This window comes from Amaranthus tricolor, chromosome 2 (assembly GCF_026212465.1).
Source record: "Amaranthus tricolor cultivar Red isolate AtriRed21 chromosome 2, ASM2621246v1, whole genome shotgun sequence".
Classification (NCBI taxonomy): domain Eukaryota; kingdom Viridiplantae; phylum Streptophyta; class Magnoliopsida; order Caryophyllales; family Amaranthaceae; genus Amaranthus; species Amaranthus tricolor.
In genome coordinates, this window is record NC_080048.1 from 40155364 (window position 1) to 40181488 (window position 26125).

General features: G+C 34.9%; 2 protein-coding genes and 1 pseudogene across 14 annotated transcripts; 2 read left to right on the forward strand and 1 right to left on the reverse strand.

The window, feature by feature from the left end:
- Positions 1 to 3398: 3398 nt before the first annotated feature.
- On the forward strand, positions 3399 to 7491 carry LOC130806062 (pentatricopeptide repeat-containing protein At1g43980, mitochondrial). The gene is made up of 2 exons (XM_057670974.1): positions 3399 to 3550; positions 4692 to 7491. The coding sequence occupies exon 2, from the start codon at positions 4847 to 4849 to the stop codon at positions 6749 to 6751; it is 1905 nt and encodes a 634-aa protein (XP_057526957.1). The 5' UTR covers positions 3399 to 3550; positions 4692 to 4846; the 3' UTR covers positions 6752 to 7491.
- Positions 7492 to 8235: 744 nt separating this feature from the next.
- Positions 8236 to 15034, reverse strand: LOC130806063 (probable anion transporter 5; annotated as a pseudogene).
- A 1683-nt stretch (positions 15035 to 16717) lies between these two features.
- Positions 16718 to 26039, forward strand: LOC130806064 (uncharacterized). 13 transcript variants are annotated; one of them, XR_009040254.1, is made up of 7 exons: positions 16718 to 16987; positions 18060 to 19480; positions 21628 to 21695; positions 24307 to 24735; positions 24834 to 25075; positions 25325 to 25452; positions 25616 to 26039. XR_009040254.1 is itself a non-coding variant. In XM_057670981.1 (7 exons), the coding sequence occupies exons 4-6, from the start codon at positions 21633 to 21635 to the stop codon at positions 25044 to 25046; spliced, it is 705 nt and encodes a 234-aa protein (XP_057526964.1). In that variant the 5' UTR covers positions 16721 to 16987; positions 18060 to 18136; positions 19454 to 19480; positions 21599 to 21632; the 3' UTR covers positions 25047 to 25075; positions 25616 to 26039. The 13 variants fall into 13 exon arrangements, 11 of the variants coding, with proteins under 11 accessions (XP_057526958.1, XP_057526959.1, XP_057526960.1 ...); XR_009040255.1 differs by having other exon boundaries at positions 24834 to 25062; XM_057670981.1 differs by lacking the exon at positions 25325 to 25452 and having other exon boundaries at positions 16721 to 16987; positions 18060 to 18136; positions 19454 to 19480; positions 21599 to 21695.
- Positions 26040 to 26125: the final 86 nt, after the last annotated feature.

The window sequence follows — 26125 nt, forward strand, 5'->3', positions numbered from 1 at the left end:
CCCGTTCTGGACCCGCCCTTTTTTAAGGGTTTGGGTCTTAATTTTTTAGATCCATTAGATCCGCAGACGGATCTGGATCCAAAAAATATCTGATGGGTCTGAGTCCGGGTCCTAAGTGAAGACCCAGACCCGACATCGAGACCCAGACCCTAGACCCGCCCGTCAGACTCGGACCCGGACCCTAAACTTTTAAATTTTATATTATGAATTTATGATTTCTAAATTCTAATATTAATTTTTTTATTATTAATATATAGTGCCATACAGGCATACAGCCCAATAGCCCATACTGGATACTCGCATACTACCTTCTCAATCTTATTCTGCCTAACCCTAATTTCTTTCTCATTTTTTATGAGCTGTTTGTAAGCATTGTGGTGTTAGTCTAGTAACTGGTGGTAGTAGTGGAACTTCTCATCTCTTGAAACACGCATAGAAAGTTTGCTCAGGAAGACATTTGAATCTTGCAGTGGTCAAACAACTTTAAGAGTTAAGAAGGAATGTGATGGGTCAAGTTCTCTGGAATTTAGTGGTAAAAGCAAACTTAAAGAGTTCGACCAAGATTTTTTGAGAAGGGAATTAGTTTCCATGGTTATTATGCACGAGTATCCATTGTCTATGGTGGATCATATTGGGTTTAGGAGGTTTGTTGAAAGCCTTAATTGCAATTTTAAGATGATTTCTAGGTCCACATTAAAGCGAGATATCATGAAGATGTTTAAAGAAGAAAAACTTTCTCTACATAAATTGCTCAAGCATAATGAAAGTAGAATTGCAATCACTACTGATATGTGGACTGCAACCAACCAGAAGAAGGGTTACATGGTCATAACTTCGCATTTTATTGATAAACAATGGGTCTTACGAAATCGCACCTTAAGGTAAAATCTTACTTATTTACTCATGTAATCATGTTACTTTTAATTTTATCATTTATCCTTTGACTAAAACATATATTACATTATTCTATATAGGTTTTGCTATGTGCCTTGTCCTCACACCGGAGGTGTTATTGCAAAGGTAATGATGAAATGTTTGTCTCAATATTGTTTAGAAAATAAAATATCTGTTGTTGTTGTTGATATTGCCACTACTAATGATGCAATGATGAAGATTTTAGTGGATAAGTTTGAGAAAAGGTCTTTGATGCTTGAGGGTGATCTTTTGCATTTATGTTGTAGTGCTCACATATTGAACCTAATAGTTCAAGATGGATTAGGGGTTATTAGTTCTGCAATTGAAAAAGTTCGTGGTTGTGTGTCTTTTTGGATGTCAACTCCTAAAAGAATTGAAAATTTTGAGGAGGCTTGTCGTTTTGTGGACTTAGTTAACATTAAAATGCCTAGTCTTGATTGTAAAACAAGATGAAATTCAACCTACTTGATGCTTAAAAGTGTTTTGCCGTTTAAAGATGTGTTTTCAAGGTTAAAGCGATTGAATAAAAAGATAAATTTTGTTGTTCCTATTGATAAGGATTGGGAATTAGCTGAGCTTGTTTGTGATAAGTTAGAAATTTTTTACAGTACAACTAATGTTTTTTCTGGAAGAAAGTTTATCACTATCAATCCATTTTTCCGAAGGATTTGTGAGATTAAGCTTGCTATGGGTAGGTGGTTACAAAGTGATGTTAAAATTATTTGATTGGTGACAGAAAATATGCTTGAAAAATTTGACAAGTATTGGGATTATATGTGTGAACTTTTGGCTATTGATACTATCTTAGATCCAAGAAATAAAATGGATTGTGTGGAGTTTTATTTTAGGAAGTTTTTTGATGTTAATGAGGTTGATATGGAAATAGCAAGAGTTCGTAGGTGTCTTGATAATTTGGTTGCGGAATATCAAAGGAAAAGTGATATTGTGAAAAATGTGAATGATGTTGGGCAAAGTAGGAAACGACTTGCACCAAGTTCTATAGACGGTGCACAAGATGAATTTGCTCAATCTAAGAGAACTAAGGTTAGAAAGGTGAATAGGTGTGAATTAGATTTTTATAACCATTATCAGATGATGAGGATTTGGATGTCCTTTATTGGTGGAAAGTAAATACGAAGTATCCGACTTTGAAAACATTGCGAAAGATATTCTTGCCATTCTTGTTTCTTCCGTTGCTTCAAAAAGTACTTTTAGTACCGGAGGAAGAGTTATTAGCCCTCATCGTTCAAGACTTCATTCACAAATTGTGGAAGCATTAATGTGTTTACAAAATTGGATGATGGAAGACATAAAAGGAAAAAGTCTAACTTTTACTGATTTAGTATTGGTTTTGTTTTTGGTTGGTGATCTTAATTTGTTTTTGTTTTTAAAATCTCTTTATAAGGTTTTTCGGAAGATGCTTATGCTTGCTCTATAGTAATTAATGATTCGGATGTTGATGAAGAACAACAAATAGATGCGATTCAACTAGTACGCTTTAACTTTAATGGATTTATTTTTCTTTATTGAAAAACTAACTTATAATTGTTTGATATTTCCTTTAGGATCTTGATGAAGTTGAAGAAGATTGATCAAAATTGATTGTAATTTGTAATGTTATTGAATATAAACTATGTATCTCATTTAGTCTTTTATATTTGATTTTTAATTATGTATTTGGACAAGTGTTTTTACCTTTTAGTAATTATTTTGTATTTGAATTTTATGGACTCGAACAAGTGTTTGTAATATGATAATAAGTTGCTTACAAAAATACAAAAAGACTCGCAAAAGGTTTCATTTTGACAAATCAAAGAGGATTTGTATCAGACCTATTAAGGACCCATTAAGGACCCTAGACCAGTCTGGGTCTGAAAATTTTGGACCCTTAGGGTCCGGATCCATAAAAAATAAAAGGGTCCAGGTTCGGGTCTGGCCAGACCCGCTCCATGACCATCCCTAATGTGTGCCCACAAATCTATCTCACCATTTGCATTTCTACCTTCCAAAAGATTAATCCAAATTTCTATACGTAGCATATTCTAATTAAACTTTGTAACGGGAGTTTAATTGATGATGCATGTGAACTCTTTAAGAACATGGAGGATGATGTATGTATGATTTTGTTTATAATGAAATTAAGAATTAACATTGGAAAATCGAGTCTTATTTAATCGGAACACTAATAATTAAGTCAAAACCTGTTACATTAGTTTTATTGAAAATTGTCTAGTTTTTTTTGGCGCGCATTGAATGTATTGTCAAGGACATGCATTGCACTTATATTTTCTATTTTAATTGAAAATTCTAAAATATTAATAGAGATTAAAAGTGTACATTCAAATGTTATAATAGATTTTGACAGTGTTTGATTTTTATATACATAATTATTTCAAATCGAGAGAACTCGAATCATTTTTTATTAATAGATTGAATTTGAAATAATTTTTGTAGGGTTTTAATTTTAAATTTTAATGTATTTTATTAGAATAGCCCTTATCAAATTGAAACTTGCTCAAGAACCTTCTAAGCTGAAACAGAAAGAAGCAGCAATCCTCATCCTCATCGACGGCAAAACCTGGAGCGATGGTGCTATGGGTGCCATTTTCTTTCTCCTCGCTGCACCTATTTTTGGGTATGTTCATACTTCTCTCATCTTCCATTAATTGCCCAATTTCTCTTCTAGCAAAATGGAGTAAAATTTTATTTATCATTCTCCACTATAGAGTCTTGATTATGTTGTTTATGTGAGGTTGTTTATGATATTTGTTTTGAACTGTCAATCGGAAATTATCTCTTCTTACCATTTACATGGTTATGGCTGGTTTATCGTACCTCCAAACCCTACCTAGATGGGTATTTCTTGATTGCATTAGGAAGAGTAATAAATGGTAGTTGTTGTTTAATGCATTTCTTTTCTATATAAAGTTGCAAATGATATTTGCTATTAAAATGTAAATGCTAATAGCTTATTGATTTTTACAAGGATAAGTTACGTACTTTCGATTCCCCTGAACCCGACTTGGTAGGAGCTTATATGGGAGTCATTTGGTTTAATCGAAAGTTGTATGTAAAATTTTTGTTGAACAAGTTGAGAGACCAATAATATTGAGCATTATTGCATTTTTCTCAGATATGGAAGTTCATTGTTTTTAGGCATAACCTTGTTCTTTTATGAATTGGAGAGAGAATGAATTTCGTGGATAATGGTAATTGAACCCCTGTTATAAGGATGAACTTGAAATTCCTCAATCTCTAAGCTAAGCCATGATTTCTTTTTTAAGGATAACCTTGAATTTTGACTAATGAATTTCATTCCTTGAGAAGAGTTGATCCATTGGTTTTAGTTGTCCTTACTCTTGACCAAAGTTATTCAGACTTGGGATCAAACAGGACTCTTCATTTTGCTTCACGTACCCGTGTTCGATCCTTGATACTCGGACATTGGTATGGCTGTATGCCACTTAGACATTTAATTTTAGGTCTAAAATTGAATATTTAGACGTTTCTGACACTTAAACACGTACCAGTATCCGACGTTAGTACCCAAGTTCAAGTAACACAGGTCTTAAGTATCCACTTGGCGGTTTTGTGAAAATTATTTATGATTTTAGCTCTTAATCAAGTGTTTTAGTGTCATACCCATGTCCAAGTGTCTAGCAGACATGGGTAAGTGAGTTAGAATGAAGAGTCCAAGTATCATAGGTTTGATATCATAGTCTTATGTAAAGAACTGTGTGCATAAGCCTGATGTGAAGTGGTTAATTTCATTGCAGGTTTTTCTTATTCAACTTGCTTTATCGAAAGCAGTCCTTTTGGATATTGATTATTGAGGAATCTTTCCTATATCTGTTTCTTGTGGACTTACAGGGGCTTATATAGGAAAAGATAGTGGCACTATGGTTGAGTTTCATTGAAGAGAGTTTTTTGTATGTATACATTGGTAAAGAAATTACATGACATTCCAAGAATACTTACCTTTTACTCTCACTTACTAGACCATTGTTTATCATCTAAGTCGTTGAATCTTACCAAAGTGGTTCATGGACAGTTAATAAAAGTAGGTTTCAATGGTCACACATTTTTAGGAAATCGCTGCCTTCAATTTTATATTCGGTTCCAGTCCACTGATGACATCCTTAAAGCATTTGGTGACATACAGAGGAAGAATTGCATATCTTGGAATATATGCTTGAAGGGTTTGCTTAACTGTGGCCAAAATGAGATGGCACATTCCCTATTTCAGAAAATGCCTGAACGAGATGTTGTGAGTTGGAATTCCATGATTTCATGGTATGTTTGTTCTGGGCGGAGCGACTTAGCGAGGGAAGGATTCCAGGAAATGTTATATATTGGAGTGAAGCCGAGCAGTTATACTTACTCGATCATTACATCTCTGGTGTTTGACGCTCTGCTCGGCAAGGAGCTTCATGGTAGGATTATTACAAGTGGCTTAATCAGGTCGAATGTCGTTCTCGGGAATTCTTTAATCGATATGTATGGTAAGATTGGTCTTATCGACTATGCTGTTCGTGTGTTCATGAGTATGGAGTATTTGGACTTGATCTCTTGGAATTCATTAATTACGGGTTGTTGTCGAGCAGGATTTAGTGAGTTAGCACTTTCTAAGTTTTCTTCAATGAGATCCTTAGGATATTCACCTGATCAGTTCACATGTTCTGCAGTAATCACTTGCTGTACAAATTTACAGAACTTGAAAACAGGTAGGCAGCTCTTTGCTCTCTGTATCAAGGCTGGCTTTCTTAGCAATTCCATTGTCTCAAGTGCCCTTATTGACCTGTTCTCGAAATCCAACAGACTGGATCATTCAGTTCAGCTCTTCACCGAACTCGACAGATTTGACTCTGCAATTTACAATTCTATGATTTCGAGCTATGTATCTCACGGCATAAGTGAGAGTGCTATCGAACTCTTTGTGCTCATGCGGAGGGAGGATGTTAGGCTTACTGAGTTCACCTTAAGCAGTATTGTGGCATCCATTACTGGTATACAAGTAGAACAAGGAACTCAAATCCATACTTTGGCAATCAAATTAGGTTTTGAAATGGATTTAATAGTTTGTAGTTCTCTTGTTCACATGTATGCAACGCTTGGGTTTATAGATTACGCGATGCGAATTTTCACACATATGGTTCAGCCAGATCTGATAGCTTGGAATACGATGATCATGGGATTAACCCTTAACGGGAGATTAGTTGAGGCTATAAATTCCTTCCAAGAATTACATAATAGAGGTCTAATTCCTGATCATATGTCACTAACAGCAGTTCTACGAGCATGTAGTTATGGAGGTTTTGTTGATGAAGGAGTGGCTATTTTTTCAAAGATTGATGAATATTATGGTTTAGTACCGTGCTATGAGCATTATGTTTTCCTTGTGGACTTATTGTGTCAAAATGGTAATGTCTATGAGGCAATGGAAGTTACTGAAAAAATGCCGTATGAACCAAAATCAACAATTTGGGAATCTTTGCTTCATGCTTGTATAGCTCATGGAGATTTGAGACTTGCTGAGAAAGTATCTAAGAGACTGGTGGAGTTAGAGCCGTATTTATCTCTACCCTATGTGATTTTAGGTCGTATATATGAGATGACGGGTCGGTGGGAGGATGCAGTTCGAGTGAGGGAAGCCATGAAGAGGATTGTAGTGAAGAAAGTTGTCGGATATAGCTCGATTATGATTAAAAGTCATGTACATAGTTTTACGGAAGACCAATTACAACAAAATGCAGGCAGAGATGTTTACTTGATTCTAAGATTACTGACTTGGGACGATAGTGGAACTTCGACTGTGGAAGAATTAAATGAATTTTGATACTATTGCAAACACAATTTAGTTAGATGTTCTCCGTGTGCTCATTCCACGACGGAGTTTACTATTATGGTATTGCTCTTGGAACTCAAATGTGGCACATTCTTACGATGTGGGTATGTACTCCTTTCCGAGATTAGAGGATTAATATACGCTTGCATGGCGGCTTTAATTCAAGATGAATTCTATGGTTTTGATATTTGACCTTCAAATTACTTCCCCTAAGGGTATAATCTGGGTGTCTACTGGTGGAGAGCATTTCTCTATACTTCTATTTTTGATTTGATTCATGTAGATTTATGGGGGTCATTATCCCGAAAAAGGAATGTCCACAGCTGATAGCATATGTTTGGATTCTCTGTGCAAGTTATTGTTACCGGAAAAGCTCCCATCGAGAACCTCTTCGACCAATTTGATGACCCAGTGGCTAACAATGCCGGGATTACAGCACCAATGTTCAAGCTATTGTTCTCGAAAAGGCTCCCATTGAGCGCCTCTCTGACCACCTTGCTGACCCAGTGGCTAACATTGCCGGGCTTATGTTACCAACTTTGTTCCCGGAAAGTGAAAGAAACTAGGATGTGTAATTATCTAAGGAAACTCTAATTTTACAATGTATGAACTTAAGTTATGGTCACTGATAATTCAGCTTTGGAAATAAATGCAACTTTGTATTTACTGAAGCTTTGTAAATGTAAAGTGTAAGGAATAGTTCACCACAACAGATTGTCAATTGCCACAAATGTCTAATTACTCTGTTACTGTTCTTCATATGCCTTTTTCTAATCATCTACCAAGAGTTCGGAATGGAATATATGCATCCACATTTGCATACGAAGACACACAAAACGAGTCGACACACAAGCAAACAGGTCCATCACCATCTGGCATTTTAGATTACTGATGCAGCAATATAAGCTTAATGTTTGCAAATTTATGAATCATCATCATTGTACTCAATGTATTCTACTCATACTAAACTATGATCAGAATCTGTGGAGAGAAGAAAGACGACAACCCATACTTATAAACGAGTATGCGGCTAAAGAGTCCCTTGGCTCGAGATTGATCCTCAACCATGAAACATCCATAAATTTTAGAAAGCAGAAAATTCCAACTCCAGATTGCAACTGCAGATCCTAGACACTTTGCTATAATACCACCGTTTTACATCATCATCATCCTTATACCCATTGCATCCCGCTCATAGAAAACTATGAGCAGGGTCTGGAAAGAGAAGAAAGACAACGACTCATACTCATAAAGGAGAGCGCGGCAAACGAGTCCCTCAACTCAAGAAAGATCGGTAGAAGTTCCTACAACGAATAAGACTGAGTCAAGCCAAAGCTAACTCCACAAGCCTGTACTAAAAATGTTATTGAGTTTACTACGACAGAAATATGAGCCGCATGTGACCGTCAAATCTGAAAAAAAAAATCAGAAAAAAAATAAGAACAGAAATTGGTACTTCATAATAAGAGAAAGGCTAAATACAGGCAAGATGTGTGATTGCAGAATTTAAAGAATTACAAAAGATGGGCACATCTGAAATGTTTAACAATGGATACAAACAATCAAATATATGCTAAATTGCTAAATTTTCCCTACATCTTGGCTAATTATGCATTTTCTGCTTAATAAACTTTTCCAGCAAGAGAAGAACTAATTGATACAACATGAAGTTAATCTTAAGAAGTTATCTTGGTTGAAATCCAGGATATGTTCTCAGCGCGTTTCCATTTTATACGTTCGGTGTAAACAAAACCACAATATGTCAACGAAATACGCAATTCTCCCCAAACCACAATTTGTCAACGAAATACGCAATTCTCCATCACAAAGCTCTAACAGATGGAAAAAACTCGATATTCTCTATAATCGAAACGTTATTGAATTAAATTCTCTATATTGAAACATAACCATCACATTTAGAAAGCGTAACTCAGTCGAATATTCTTTCTCCGGTTGAAAAAAGCACGAACACTACTGAACTAAGAATACACAGAAGACCCGGAATAACAAATACTGATCGCCAGCTTTCCGGGCTAGAGATCTCATAATTAGCAACTTTTGCAGCTTCAAGAAGTTGACCGGTAAGCTCAACGCCAACGATACCAGCTAGTGTACCGGCTGTGTTCGAAACTCCCATAACGATTCCAGCATATCGTGGAGCTATATCCATATGATTCACGGCAAACCCAGCTCTTCCGAGAGCCAAGAACCCAAGTGCTACGGAAGAACAGAACACGGCCCCACCAGGGGTTCTAAACATGGGCAACGCCATCAATGCAAGGGAAGCTACGATAAATCCTAACGTATTTAAAAACTTTCTTGTCCGAGTTGTAGACATAAGCTTTCTTGTGATGAGATGATCAGCAACCACCCCACCGATATTTGAGAATATGAACATGTTGAGGTACGGCACCATTTTGGAAGAACCCATATCTTGAAGACTAAGTTTTAGGCCTTGCTCGAAATATGTCGGTAGCCAATTCATAAGTACGTACAAAGCGTAATGGAATGTGAAATTGTTGACTACTATAGCCCAGACCGGCAAGCTAACCAAAATCTTCTTCCAAGGTATCTTCGAAGTTTTGACTAAACCCCCTCCATTCTCGACTTTGAACTTGTGATGCCCTTTGAAGGGCAATAAATTTTCTCCGAAACCAGAAGCAGCGGCTTTGGGGTGCTCTGATCTAGGAGGGTCAGATGCATATTTAAACCAAAGCATCGACCACATGGCTCCAAGTGCTGCTTCGGCTACAAAGACAGACTGAGGCCCTTGAACTTCACCAGGCTCGGAAGCACAAGCATTCCTGCAGCAGCACCTAGGTACATCCCAGACGTAGTAAGAGAAACGGATCTAGATCTTTCGTGTGGAGGAACCCATTGGGCCAATACGGTGTGAATCGAAGGAAAGATAAAGCCTTGAGCTACTCCGACTAGAAGGCGTGCAATAACCAACATAAAAACCCGATTAGGATCTAATGGGACTAGAGCACAAGTCAAAGACCATAAGACGAATGAAAGCAAAAGCACACGCCTGCCTCCTATTTTCTGAGCTGCCCACCCACCCGGCACTTGTGAACAGGCATATCCATAGTAGAACGTAGAAAGTATCGTGCCTTTACTAGATTGATTAACACCAGCAGCATCAGCAGCAATCGTATAAGCAACTGAGAACCCGACTCGCTCTATGTAGCATACAGACGTACATATGAATGTTAAAAGTACAATCAACGTTTTGGAAACCTCTTTTCTTGCATGGTTCACAACTAGATAAACCACAAGTATTTGTCGTCTAATCTTTCTAGCCAAACTTGCAATACCTCGAACTTATAGTGATAAAAATTGATGGTACCTCACACTTCTAACCAGCATATACACAAAAATTTTGAACCAAAACAACCACAGTGAACTCCAAACTCAAGGTAAAACTCGAGTATTATACACCCTGAAATCGAAATTAAACGATTAGAACTCTACAAAGATCTACCACTATGAAAAGTTATTGGCTTTCTTGCATTTGATTAACCGAGAAAACTATTATACGTTATCTAAGACCGTAATATCTAGTCCATGAAATGAGCCGAGGGTCTCACTAGCCACAACCTCCTTATCTCCATTACTAAGGGTATGATATGCCGTCTTCCAACACTCCTCGAACTGTGATAATAACTTCTATGAGCGGAATATACTGGGCACGATGATGATGATCTTGTCCAAGAAATGTAATAATGTCTAACATAACAAAACAATCTAAAATATTGTAGGAAGGCTACCAAGTATTATTAGACACATATCCACTTCAACATACAATTTGGTTATACATACAATGTCTCACGGCATTAGAAATCAGATGGTAATGTTGCTCAAAAACAACAATTCTTCACTAAATTATAAGTTCCCATTTCAAGAAATCCCAATAACAACTAAAAAAACCCATTAAATTCAATTTAATAACAATCAACAGCAATAATAAAGTATGCAAATTGAGAATCACAGCCATAACCAAAACTAATCAGTAATCAGAACCCCAAAACAGCAGTTGTCGAGAAATTTAACAATACATTGCAAGAATTAGCAGTTTACAAAAAAACCCAATAAAAATAAAAAATAACCCATCAAATATAATGTAATAATAAAATCAACAACAATAAAAAGCAAGCAAATTGACAATAACATCCATAACCCATAACCAAAACTAATTTGAAAACCTTAAAAAACTAGTAATCAAGAAATTTAACAGTACATTGCAAGAATTAGTAGAAAACAAAGCACCCAAAAAGAGATTACCTTAATAAAGTTGAAGAAATGTAATTTTCATCATCAAGTTTGAAGAAATTGACTATCTTATCCAGTATTAAGAAAAGAGATGAAAGAAGAAAATGGTAAAAGTCCAGAAGCGATGTCGGATGAATTTTAATGGGGATAAAAAATTAAAATGGGGAGGAGAAAGAAACGTGAAAGTATGAAGGGAATGATTATTTATTTGAAGATAGTCAACGGATTTGACAAGGTCGTATCTTGAGATAGAGAAGAAGGGAGGGAGAATTGAAAGAGAGGATCTTCTTCACTGTGTCTGGTACACAATGGAAGAACACAACAAATCTCAAGCGGCTTTCCTTTTGTGAGTATGTTTTACGTGTCCGTCTTATATCTGTCCGTCTCACACACAAGGTCTAATTGATTTTTCATAAACACTTTAAAGTGTGAGTTTTATTATTTAAATTGTGAAATTAACGTTTAAAATGACACGTGAAATATAGAGTAATTAAAAATGGATAATTTAAATATCAAATTAGATGTTTTACTTAGTTTGATTGAGTTATTTAGTCTAAGTTTACCGTTTAAATGAGATGTTTTGAAAATTTGCATTCTATTTCAAGGTACAATTATTCAAAATTGAAAATTGAAAATTGAATGTGACTTAACTTCACCTTACGGTTGCATATAAAAATTAAATCAGATTTTCAAGATAACTACATATATAAAAGTGTCAACGTTAACTCGACTCGAGATATCATATCCAAAGCTTACTCAAACACCCGAATGTAAACATATATGAAAAGAAATCTAAAAAGTAAGCTTCTAATAAAAATCTCAAAAGTAAGCAACGAGTTAAAATATTTTTTTAAAAAATGTGCCATATACCAGAATCTAAGGAATAACATTGTTCGTTGTTACTAAAAGGGTGCAATTATTAAACTGGTTTAAAAAGTCAGCCTAATAATTGCCCACTAATAGTAACAACGGATGGTTGTTGGGTAGGCTTTTTGGCTCAGTTTGATATTCATCCGCTGTTAGTAAGACTAACAGCGCACGATAATTAGGCTAACTTTTTGACTTACTAACTAATTCTTCCGCTTTTAGAAACAACGAACAATGTCAATCCTCAGGCTTTGACTGAGAGACACTTATTTTGAAAAATAAAATTAACTCAAGTTCATTTTGAGAACTTTTTTTGAAATAACAACCTTATTTTGTTCAAATTTTATGTATGACAAATTTTTTATCTAAGACCATCTCCTGATGATACAACTTAATATCTGGATTATGTTGGACCTGACGAGACCCGACCCATGAGTTATAAACAATATCAAGATTATTGAAATAGATAAGCCAAATTATAAAAAGCACGAGATAAATCAACAATCAACTTATATCCAAAAATAAGCGTTGTATTTCCAAACTTGAGGTTTTGTTTTGTTCGCAGTTAGTAACTGCGAAAAGGCAAAGAAGCTGTTCTTAGTTTATAACTGCGGATAGGGCTGTTGACCTTTTTGACCTTGTTCGTAATTACTAACTGCGAATACCTTCGAGCATAATAACAGTTGCAGGTCTCTTCTTCCCCATTTTCCCTAAATTCAAAAATCTAACTTGTTAAAACTTGATATTCCCCTTTCAAAAACCACTCTTGGACTTCCTTTTCAAAAACTTGACAAATTTAATAACCATGCTTATTCTCCTTCAACAATTTTATTTTCTTCACAAAATTCATTCCAATGCATTACCATTTGAACGTGTGGTATATGGTGGTGATGAAAAATTGTGAACAAAAAACTTTTTTATGTAAAACTTTCATTACCATGGGAATAACATGATACATATCATGAATATATACACTACAAATCATTCTCATTACCTCCAATCAGTACGGTTATCTAAACGGGCCGTAAATAATTGTAAATTGCTGGATTTTGGCCTCCCTAACAGTAACATGTATTGACTTAAGGCCCAACAACCATGATTGAAACCCCCGCCCCTACTCCAAACGGGTAATGTTGAGTGTGCTTGATGGTGACTACGACTGCTAGACATGTTCATTACAGCAATCTAAACTAGGCATAATATGTTCACACAATATTACAATTTTGCCTCTTTATGAGTCCCTCAAGGTGGATCCTTTGAATAGTCCTTGGCCATTTCCTCCATTCTTCCAAAAACTTGAGTCAATGATCTTGAAGCATTTATTAATAACTTAGCTCAATTTTTTTCCATAAACGGAGACATATACGACTCGATCAAATGTGAATGGACCAAAATGAGAGGAACCATGGGAATAATGTGTAATCATATTGACCTAAAAAGTAAACAGAAAATCAAATAGGAAGGCCATCTCCATGTCATAACTAACAATGTTGGGTATTTAAGAATGAGCATAGTACTATCAAAAAAGAATGAGCATAGTACCCATCAAAAAAAGAATGAGCATAGTAGGAAGAGGGAAGCAGCTAAGAGCCCAAGATGCAAACGTTGAAATGGGTATTGACTGAGCATATACTATAACGGCCCATTTGGTTAGTAGTACTAAGTGGTGGTAATGAGAATGATTTATGGTGTAAAATTTCATCAAAAGTTCTATGTCATTCCTATGGAGATGAAACTTTGATCACAAAAAGGTTTTTTGTTTATAAATTTCCATTACCACCTGATACCACCTGATAATGCATTAGAATGAATACTATGAAGAAAATGAGATGATTAAAGTTGGACAAGCATGACCATCAAGGTAGCCAAGAGATTTTTCAACCAAAATTACACTAGTTTTCATTTTCATTTCCATTACCACCGTTTATTACCTCACTACCAAACCGGCCGTAAGTGATTGAAAATAAAAGCATGATATAAGAAGAAACTTGGAAATTTATTCAAGAATCCAGAAGCCATTTATTAACTAAAACAAAATCTCCATACTGAATATTTTCCCCTTGTCTTTCACCTTTAGTATCCTACTTCTCGGATTAAGTTAAACTTCCCTTCCCTTCCCTTCCCTTCCCTTCCCTTCCTACTTTAAAATCCTTTCATTCATAGCCTCAGCAATATAATAAACTTTTTTGGCCAATTCTATTATCCATTTGATGATTATTTTTATGCTATGCAAGGAAATGATGATTTTATTTGACACTATAGATTTGTCTCAAATTTAGTATTTGGCAAATAAAAAAATCAAATTTAAAATTGATTGAAATCACCGTTGTTATGAAATTGGTTAAAGATGAGGATTTGATAATAACTTCTCAAATCTTGTCATTCCTAAATTCTTCGTTAATGATTTCACAATTAAAATCTATAATTTGAAATGAAATGCTTGTTACAAACGCAACCTTAAAAGTTTTACCAATCCCTAAAAGTTTTACCAATCCCAATTATAGCTAGTGGGAGGGACTAACCCAAAGACTAGTTATCTTCATGTTCGAGTAATTAAGACGCAATACATGATAAAGTGAATACATAGAAAAACACTAGAAAAAATGAACCCATGTAACTTTCCAAGTTCCTCCAAGCATTCAAAGGTGAAATCCTGGTGGAGTTAACAAAGCAACAAAATTTCCTACAAATTCACATGTTCAATTCACTTTCTGGAAAATGAAAAATTAGGGTTGGCTACTAAAATACTTCATAGTATCAACAATTTCGAAAATCATTAGATATTATAACTAGCTTTTAGTCCAATTACAATCCAAATTGTGGATTAAAATTACATTCGAAAGATATATGAAAAATGGGAAACTTACTTGCAGGTAAGAAATAGGGCTGAAAAGGGGGAGGAATTGAACGCCGCCATAAATGCTGACATTGCTCCTTTCAATGAGAATCTCACAAAATTACAGCTTTAAATGAAATACAATTGGAGAAGATAAAATTGCAAATTAATTGAGGAATTATACGAACAACAGTAGAGAAAGTAAATCTTAAATTGAGAATTTGAAGAACAAGGGAAGAATTACAAAGAAAACAAGGTAAGTGAAGTTCGTATCCAGGATTGATATTGTTGAAATATTGAAATAGATAAGCCAAATTATATAAAAAAAAAAAAAAAGCACACAATAAGTCAACAATCAACTTATATTCAAGAATAAGCGTTTTATTTTCAAATTTGAGGTTTTGTTCTGTTCGCAGTTAGTGTGTTTAATTTTTTAAAAAGGCAAATAAGCTATAACAGGGTTGTTGACTTTTTTGACCTTTTGGTTTTGGCTTGTCAACTTAACAATTTGTTGTGATATTTTGCTTGTTATGAATATGATGAATGATGATAATTGAACTTGAAAGCATGTTTATTATGAAATGTGAATATAATATATGGGTCAAATGACCTGAAATATATGGGTTCAATGATCTGAAAAAATTCAATATAATCAAACAAAAAAAAAGCAGGTTAAATGGGTATTTAGCAGGTTGACCCGACGTACTACAGATTAGGTTGGGGTTTTAATTTTTGACCCATTTAATTAACAGGTCAGGTTCAGGTTAAGGGTCTATTAACACATTTATATATGATTCGAACTTGAAAATGATCCAACTCGATTTGTTTGACTTTGACACCCCTAGGTGCAAGACACACCTTCAACTGGTTCTCTGTTGAGTATAAGGTACTAATTAATACTACATAGCTCTATTTTTGTTGAACTAGCCATTCAAGACACACCTCATCTGCAATTTCTTCGACTGTTCCTTTGCTTTCTTCGACAGAAAGTGCTTTGCCTAAATGAAAATAAAATCAAAGCTAGATTAACATGAAGTGAATTTAAACCAATAGCGTATACATAAGATTTATACCAACATTGATTTATAATACAAGTAACGAAAAAAAATCCAAATCACGGACCAAATAGTGAAGAAAAAAATATTCAATTATTTCTTGGTCTTGGTTTTGCCTTGATCTTAGTAGCCAAGTAAACAATTACATATCCCAAACACTCAATTTATCAACTAAATCCTACAGATTTATTAAGTAAATTTGAATAATTAATTGTACAATTTTATCTCTGAATTAGCAAATTCATCATGGAAGCCATCCAATTCTAAGAGTATAGCAAGCTTGTTGAAGATGTAAAAATTACAATTGTTGCATCAATGTTTTGTTATGTTGCCAATGTACCTTGCGTTAGTATTTTGTGTTGAAATGATTTGGTTTGCTATCGCATCAACAAAATTGAAAACGAGAGCATTATTCCAGCTAAACTGAACTCGGTATATAAAGCATTAGATTATATAAAATACCAATCAAATCGAACTGATTCCAACCACGAGAAATAACGATTAAGAAGTTTAATATGAGAGTTGATCCCCTCCATCGAAACATTTTGATGAATGTTGGAATAACGATTTGAATGAAAATTTCTTTTTGGTTCTAATTCTTATCTCTTTTTTTTCTTTTTATTAACTTTCGAATGAAAATTTATGTAACACCCCGAGATTTTAATAATGAAATTATTTAATATTTTAATAACTTTTAAAAATTTTACAATTATATTAAATTATTTTTGAATTAGTTTAATAAATTTCTTGCATACATGAATGTAAATGTTAACTTATATATATATATTAAAAATATAGTTACGATTCCTTAAATAAAGAGGTTCGAATCAAAATGATTATTTATTAAAATGTGTGAGCCCATGAGTTTCTTAGTTGGGTCTCCCAAGAAAATGAAAAAAAAAAAAAAAAAAAAACCGTGAAACCCTAAATGCTCATGGGAGAGCCGTCTTTTCCTCCTTCCCCTTCTTCTCCCTCTTCTCCTTCTTTCTCTCTGATCTTCTCCCTTGCGCCACCAGCGAGCAACAGCTGGGCTACACCAGCCGCTACACGGCCCACAGAACACCACCATCAGCACCCCACCTTCCCTCCTCACTCGCAGTGAACAGCCGGCAGCCAACTCACGAGCAACCGCCAGCTGCTGGCCGATTTTTAGGCCTATTTCCAGCCGGTTCTGGGCTTTGGCACCACCTCCACGAGGTTCATTCTCCTCTTCCCCTATTTGATTCCTTCTTGTTCCAATTGAAATTTATAAAGTTTGTGAGGAAAGTTTGAAATTTGTATGATTGTTATTGAATCTTGTTATGAGTGAGAATTGGATTGATGAGTTGAACGTACTTATGAATTGGGTTTTTGAAATGTGGATGAAAAGTGTTGAATTTTGTATTATTTTTCATTGAATTCTTTTGTGGTTAAGAGTTTGATTGATGAATTGAACATATTCATGATTTAAGGTTTGAAGTGTGATTAGAAATTATGGGATTTGTGTTGATTGTATATTAGTTTGGTTCAATCCTATCATAGGTAATAGAAATAGTGTTATCTTTGAACATGAAATAATTAGAGTTTGATTTAGAAATGAGATTTCTAGTAGTGTGTGTGGTGTATGCTACTTTGGTGGTGTGGTGGTTAATCGAATAGCCTTATAAACTATTTTAAGACTTGGTTGATTATCGTTGTGGTAATTAGTAATGATTTTGATTATAGTTGACTATAAAAATGGTTTAGGTTGTTAATTGGGATTAGTAGTTGCTAATTGTTAGTGACTTAATTGTTAGAGTTACTAATACCTCAGTGGGTTGTTATTGAAATCATAAACACATAATGGTAATGAGCCATGAACATAGCGTCAACTGCTAAGAATTATTGAAGTTACTTGTATGATGTCTTGATTTTAGCTCGACCTTGGAGAATATAATAAATGATATTGCTATGCGATAACCTTAAGATTCGTTCTTGTCGTCATATTAGCACTACACTAACATTGTGAGACTTAAGTCTGAATCGTCGTTTTATTCAAGATAATGTGAATTGTTATAACTCAAAGTTAGCTGGTGTAATGAAACACTTGACATAATCCTTTTCTTCTTTGTTGATGGAAAAACTTGTGTTATTGTCGAATTGACGATTATGCTTGGTGTTGAATGAGATGCGTACGTGTTAAAAGTAATTGAAATCTTGTCGTGAATGGATGATTGTGGTCACTTTGGCTTTTAGCTGGTATGACAAAGTAGTTAAGGGAACTTATTAGTTCTACTCATAACTTATATAGGTGCCCATTTTGTAAAAGGAAAGTAGAGCCTTAGTTGGGTGATTTTGTGACTTTTGATCGTGCAGTAACGCTTACAGGTACGTATACGCAGTAACTAACCCTTATATGCAATTTGCTTTAAGACATTATTGTTTATTGTGATAATATACATTGCATGGAAACTATGAGATACTTTTGAGTACGCTTTACATGAAGAGCTATCGACTATGAAATCCTTGCGCTTAGAATAGTTTAGAGAATGAGAGTTAATACAGGGCGAGAACTACCCCTTATTTAAGAATTAGATTATGCCTAATTGGAGTTAGAATGACTCCTTTATAGGTGAATTTCATATTCTATTGAGTGGCTCAGTGGGTTTTGGTGCGCTGCTATCCCAGGGCGCTCATTAATAATTGAGAGTGGAAGTTATTCCCATCTGATAAGGTACTAGATTATGATTAGCTGGCGTGACTTAACTGGATTATGTCCGGTTGTTTTATTAGTCCCCTAGGTGAGGTTCGACGGGACCACCGTAAGGGGGGTATGAGCATGCTTGGGTCATTGGGCGCCGGGAGGCCGATAACGCCCCTTGACCGAGGTGTTACCATGCGGGCCTTGCAAACCCCAATATGGTGGCCTCTTCACTGGTTTAGTACCCCAGTGTGTTAGTTTTTTCCGAAGGTAGGACCCGAGAGGGTCAGTTGGAGGGGGGCTTGAGCTCATACTTTGCCAATGGGCGCCGGGAGGTTGATAACGCCCTTGGGCGTGTCACTATGCCAGGAAGTAGAAAAAAAGATCCACTGATAAAAAACTATTCAGTGATAGAAAGTTTATTCATTAATCGAAAGTTATTTAATGATAGAAGGTTCATCCTTTGGTAGAAAGCTTACGCGTTGATAGAACGTTTACTCTTTGATAGAATATTTACTCTTTGATAGAACATCTACTTATTGATAGAATAGTTTATACTAGTGAGAAGTGTGCCTAAATTAAGTTATCTCAAGGGTATTACAGACTATGATCACACTTACCAAAAGATAGACAAGCTCTATAAGGTCATGTGTTAGGCATTCTGTTAATGCATTGGTCGAGTAGAGCTATACGTGGTTTGCAAGAGTTTATGTTTGAAAAAGAGGAGCGTGAAGACCTGCATTCTACTCAAGAACACATGGTTCGAGTTGGAAAGCACGTAATGAAATTAAGAAGTATAAGTGGCCGATAAACGGTTACTATTCGTGCTCGCGTCTTATGAAAGCATCTTATGTTGTTTTATAATATAATGTTATCTAGTAGGTGGTCTTATTATTTTGATGCTAGTTACTGACGTGTACGTGTTTGTGTTTATGTTTGATTATTGATGACTTTCTATCGCTGTCCTGCTATGACACATTGGCCTTTGGTCGAATGTCGAGCAGCAGGAGGATCACAGACAGGCGTAACAGGTATTGGAGCTTTTTTTGCATTGCATTGGGGGAGAGTGATGAGGGCGAAGCATAACCTGAGTTATACCTTTATCTTTCGATTTTGTAGCTCTTGTTATCTTTTGTAAGCTTTGGTTGTATATGTTTTGTTATGAGGCCTTGTGCCCTACCTTGTATATTTGTATTCCGCTGCGTAGCTTATAACTCTGTATGGTTTTAAGGAGTTAAGTCTTTCTAAAACGCAAACGTCGACACTGGAACCACGATCCATGCTTGGTATGTCGATTTGGGAAGCCGGCGACGAATTATTCCGCCGTGGTGTGAGATTTTTTTTTTTTTTAAAAAAAAGCAATGATGCCTTAGATTAGTTTAATGCTTTATTGTGCTGATGCTCTACCACATGATCGATTTTTTAGAAGAGATGCTGCCGAAATTTTCACGCACCTTTTTAAAGTTAATATTTAACGTTTATATAAATTCAATTCCTTTTTCTTTTATGTAACACCCGAATTTCCTTCCGTCCTTTACGGTTTTGATTTCGTTAAGGGGTCGGAAATTCAAGGGTGTTACAATTTAAGTCTATCGATTGCCACTGTTTGGAAAGGTTTTTTTTGTTCTTTTTTTTTACCAAACAAAACTATTTTATTCAATTGCTCCACATTTGTTTGATTGCCTTGGCTTTTGTTAAACATTGTTTGTTGTTTCTCCAATTGCCCATTAACCTTTGTTAATTTAGGGTTTATTGGCTATTACATTTTGAAATTGATTTAGGGTTTATTTTATGATTTGTTGGAATATGGTTTTTGCTATTCATCAATTATTTGAATTTTATATGATTGATTAAATTTTCTTATTGATTTCCAACTGTGCGACCTGATAGTTTAGAGATCAATTTGATTGAAAACTTTAATTTTGGTTATTTTAATAATTTGTAGTACGTATTTTTATTTATTCCACTAGGGTTTAACCTGTTTGCATAATTATCGATTGGTGCCGCGATTTGGCTGAATTTAAGACTTAAGAGCATCTCATAATGAAAATATGTGAGTTCTCTGTTTTGTAGAATGAAACTATAGGATTTTCAACTGTGTCGACTCTGTTGTTAAGGATGTAATCTTTTCTCTTGCTACAAGATAATGTGTTCCATGGATTCAAATGGGATGAGTATGAATTAAACTTTCGATTGTGGTCATTCAAGAGATGAACTCTATGAGATCTGTAAGAGTCATACTCATGGTTTCTTTAAGTTTGTTGCATGAAGACGTAGAGAGGTGAGGATACGCAAACAGAGAAGCAGAGGTGATGATTGAGGGTGAATTGTACAATGTCTTACTTATACTTGTCGTACTAGAGGTTCTTGTGCTTTACTTTTTTGGCTCTCATTTTCACACTTTTAAATTTCTTTTATATTTTTGTTATCACAATGATAAGGTTGTATACTTACACTTTACTTCCGAATTCCATCTTAGTGGGAGCCGCTTAAGGACATTGCGGTGATGGAATGTTGTTGATTCTAGTCCTTGCTAATTATAATGCTATCATATATTATGTACACGTGCCTGCTTCATGTGACCATTCTTAACTCTTTTCCTCCTTATTTTTTTTGGTTGACTTATGTTTTTACACAGGTAGTGCCAAATTGAAAGAGAAATGTAAGAATTGATAATTAAAGGTAGTCCAAGAGTGGTTTTTGAAAGGGAAAAATGTCGAGTTTTAATAAGTTAGGGTTTTGAATTTGAGGAAAATAAGGAAGAAGAGACCTGCAGCTGTTATTATGCTCGATGGTGTTCGCAGTTAGTCAACAACCCTTTTACAGCTTATTTGCCTTTTTAAAAAAATTAAACAAACTAACTGCGAACAGAACAAAACCTCATATTTAGAAATAAAACGCTTATTCTTGAATATAAGTTGATTGTTGACTTATTCCGTGCTTTTTTTTTTTTTTATATAATTTGTCAAATCTATTTCAATAATTCAACAATATCAATCCTGGATACGAACTTTACTTACCTTGTTTTCTTTGTAATTCTTCCCTTGTTCTTCAAATTCTCAATTTAAGATTTACTTTCTCTACTGTTGTTCGTATAATTCCTCAATTAATTTGCAATTTTATCTTCTCCAATTGTATTTCATTTAAAGCTGTAATTTTGTGAGATTCTCATTGAAAGGAGCAATGTCAGCATCTATGGCGGTGTTCAATTCCTTCCCCCTTTTCAGCCCTATTTCTTACCAGCAAGTAAGTTTCCCATTTTTCATATATCTTCGAATGTAATTTTAATCCACAATTTGGATTGTAATTGGACTAAAAGCTAGTTATAATATCTAATGATTTTCGAAATTGTTGATACTATGAAGTATTTTAGTTGCCAACCCTAATTTTCCACTTTCCAGAAAGTGAATTGAACATGTGAATTTGTAGGAAATTTTGTTGCTTTGTTAACTCCACCAGGATTTCACCCTTTGAATGCTTGGAGGAACTTGGAAAGTTACATGGGTTCATTTTTTCTAGCGTTCTTCTATGTGTTCACTTTATCATGTATTGCGTCTTAATTACTCGAACATGAAGATAACTAGTCTTTGGGTTAGTCCCTCCCACTAGCTATAATTGGGATTGGTAAAACTTTTAAGGTTGCGTTTGTAACAAGCATTTCATTTCAAATTGTAGATTTTGATTGTAAAATCATTAACGAAGAATTTAAGAGTGACAAGGTTTGAGAAGTTATTATCAAATCCTCATCTTTAACCAATTTCATAACAAAGGTGATTTCAATTAATTCTAAATTTGATTTTTTTATTTGCCAAACACTAAATTTGAGACAAATCTATAGTTTCAAATAAAATCATCATTTCCTTGCATAGCATAAAAATAATCATCAAACGGATAATAGAATTGGCCAAAAAAGTTTATTATATTGCTGAGGCTATGAATGAAAGGATTTTAAAGTAGGAAGGGAAGGGAAGTTTAACTTAATCCGAGAAGTAGGATACTAAAGGTGAAAGACAAGGGGAAAATATTCAGTATGGAGATTTTGTTTTAGTTAATAAATGGATTCTGGATTCTTGAATAAATTTCCAAGTTTCTTCTTATATCATGCTTTTATTTTCAATCACTTACGGCCGGTTTGGTAGTGAGGTAATAAACGGTGGTAATGGAAATGAAAATGAAAACTAGTGTAATTTTGGTTGAAAAATCTCTTGGCTACCTTGATGGTCATGCTTGTCCAACTTCAATCATCTTATTTTCTTCATAGTATTCATTCCAATGCATTATCATCGGGAGAGGTGGTATCAGTGGTAATGGAAATTTGTAAACAAAAAACCTTTTTGTGATCAAAGTTTCATCTCCATGGGAATGACATAGAACTTTTGATGAAATTTTACACCATAAATCATTCTCACACCACTTAGTACTACTAACCAAATGGGCCGTTATAGTATATGCTCAGTCATACCCATTTCAACGTTAGCATCTTGGGCCCTTAGCTGCTTCCCTCTTCCTACTATGCTCATTCTTTTTTTTGATGGGTACTATGCTCATTCTTTTTTGATAGGTACTATGCTCATTCTTAAATACCCAACATTGTTAGTTGTGACATGGAGATGGCCTTTCTATTTGATTTTCCGTTTACTTTTTAGGTCAATATGATTACACATTATTCCCATGGTTCCTCTCATTTTGGTCCATTCACATTTGATCGAGTCGTATATGTCTCCGTTTATGGAAAAAAATTGAGCTAAGTTATTAATAAATGCTTCAAGATCATTGACTCAAGTTTTTGGAAGAATGGAGGAAATGGCCAAGGACTATTCAAAGCATCCACCTTGAGGGACTCATAAAGAGGCAAAATTGTAATATTGTGTGAACATATTATGCCTAGTTTAGATTGCTGTAATGAACATGTCTAGCAGTCGTAGTCACCATCAAGCACACTCAACATTACCCGTTTGGAGTAGGGGCGGGGGTTTCAATCATGGTTGTTGGGCCTTAAGTCAATACATGTTACTGTGAGGGAGGCCAAAATCCAGCAATTTACAATTATTTACGGCCCGTTTAGTTAACCGTACTAATTGGAGGTAATGAGTATGATTTTTAGTGTACATATTCATGATATGTATCATGTCATTCCTATGGTAATGAAAGTTTGACATAAAAAAGTTTTTTGGTTCACAATTTTTCATCACCACCACATACCACACGTTCAAATGGTAATGTATTGGAATGAATTTTGTGAAGAAAGTAAAATTGTTGAAGGAGAATAAGCATGATTATTAAATTTGTCAAGAGATATTTTTACCAAAAGTACACTAACTGTCCATTACCATTCCCACCATTTATTATTGATTATCAAACGGGCCGTTCGAGTTATACTCTAATAGTATAATTGACATTCATTTATCCCAAAGCCACAAATAATACGAAAGTGTTGAGATTCTCAGGTCTCATTTGCTGTATTATTGCAACCTTTCTATCCACTTTTTTAGCAAATTTCAGTTTGCACAAATAGTTGTTGCTGATAAACTGCAGCTTTCCGTTGCTAGTTTGTAGTCTTATGCCCCTATCTTATAATTGTTTATATAGCTTAACAATTCCTGTGCATTCTTCCTCTTGATTGAGTTATCTGAGCAATGGGACAGTCTTTGCTCATACACTGTTTCCTAGTCGACAATTTTCCATTTCTCCTCTAATTTTATATTTATTGAGCCATAATAGGAAGTATGCTTGATTTTAAAGAGCCCTTTTACAATAATAAATTATAATCAAAAACCAAACACCAATAAATCTATGGATTCATTGAGAATGGAGTATGGACACTGCTTTTCACTTAATTGAGTTTTTTCCCCTCCAGGGTGTTTCACATCATTTAAATGGAAGAAGCAGCATTATCACTCATAAAGTCGGATTTTCAGTTTCAAATGCTAGACCGAATTTCTCTTGCTCTGTAAGCATGGCAGACGGACAGTCTAATAATAATGGAAAATTAAAGCTGAATCAGATAATGGACAAAGCCAGAGAAATTTGGAATGGCCTTCCGGAACCAGTCAAGAGCTTTCCTTGGAACAGAGTGCTTGATAATTTCATCCAACTTATTCTTGACGTTGTAGTTGCAGTCATCAAATTCCTTAGTGTGCCTATTCTAGCGATTTCCTCCCTCAGCGAAATGTCCTACTGTGCACGTGAAAGGAAACTATTTTTTGTTCCTGTTCCATTTGCTCTTGGGTTTTCTGTTGCTGGAATTTTGAAAGATACAGCACAGGAATTTTCTCCTCTTCTAAAGGTTCATTTGTTTAAATCTTTATTCAGTCCCCCACTTTTTAAATATCTTGAGTTTATTACAATTTATATAGTTGTTTGATCTCTTTATTGGATATGCAGGATGCTGAAGTTCCGTGGCATTTGATTTTAATTGCGGTTTTCCTTGCTCTTCTCAAGTTACTTGGACCATATTATCCATATTGGGGCCGGATTTTTATTCCTCATTTTGCAAATGGAGGGCTCTTAAGGGTTATAGTTATGATGTATTTCTGGTACCAAAAGCCAAAAAAGAGTCAATTATTGCAGAATGTCAAGAGCTCAGAGCAAAATTGAGTTTACTACACAATAGGTTTGTTGTTTATGTGAGTATTTGGCTTCTTTGTTTACAGCTGGTAGAATTTTGCCTGCGTTTTCTCGTTTGAATTCATATGCTATAAATCATTGTCTAGAAAGTAGAAATGCATCTCATTCTCATATTAATTTATCTCGTTTCAGCTACATGTCCCAACTTGCCTGCTCGTTTGTTAACTTTTTCTAAAAAATGCCTTACGGTTCTTTTAGTGTGGTGGAGCGTCGTTTCAGTTCTTTATACAAGTGGCCTGTTTGTGCAGATATAGCATGTTTCTTACCGCGCGCCTCAGGCCCTCGCCCATTCTCGTCATAGTATAGAACGAAAAATCGAGAGGAAAAAACAAACACTATGAAATGCTGTTTTGGTGGTTAAATCCCTCCTTTTCTTGTATGTCCGTTACCAGTACAGCAGTACCATTGTGTAGGCTATGGCCTATGCTTTTTTCCTTATTTAAGTCCTTGCTTATAGTACTACTGCTTTAGTTATGCTTTGCAGTCTTAAATGATTGTTGTGATCTATGTTGTGGCCTAACAAATCATCACATAACCAGGTCGAAGATGATGTGGAACAGTGGAATCGACTGTAACTTCCTGCAATTTGGAATCTCCCCAACTCTATAAAAAAGTGAAAAGCTTGCAACCGAACATACGTTGATCAAGATCAATTTTTAAGTGAATGTTAATGTAGTTGTTCGATTGCCATGGAAATTATGAACATAATCTTGCTTGTCGTGGTGCTCTAGAACGCAGGTGACAGGACGATGGACAGCCAGTCGCTAAATAGAGGTTGCGTTTTGGAATTCTTCCTCCAGACTACATTCAAGTCTCCTGTATCAGTTACTTCTCTTTTCTTTGGTTTTGAGGATGCATTTTTGTAGATGAAGTACAAGAGAATATGTTTATGTTATGTAAGACATCCAAGAGAAAGAACAATGACAGATTCAAACCATGTTTGGAATTTTTACTTCACCATTAGTTCAAGTCTCGTATATTCTAATTTTCTTATGCAAAGTTGTCACATGACGTTGCAGATTCAAACCATTTTATCATTAATAAGATTA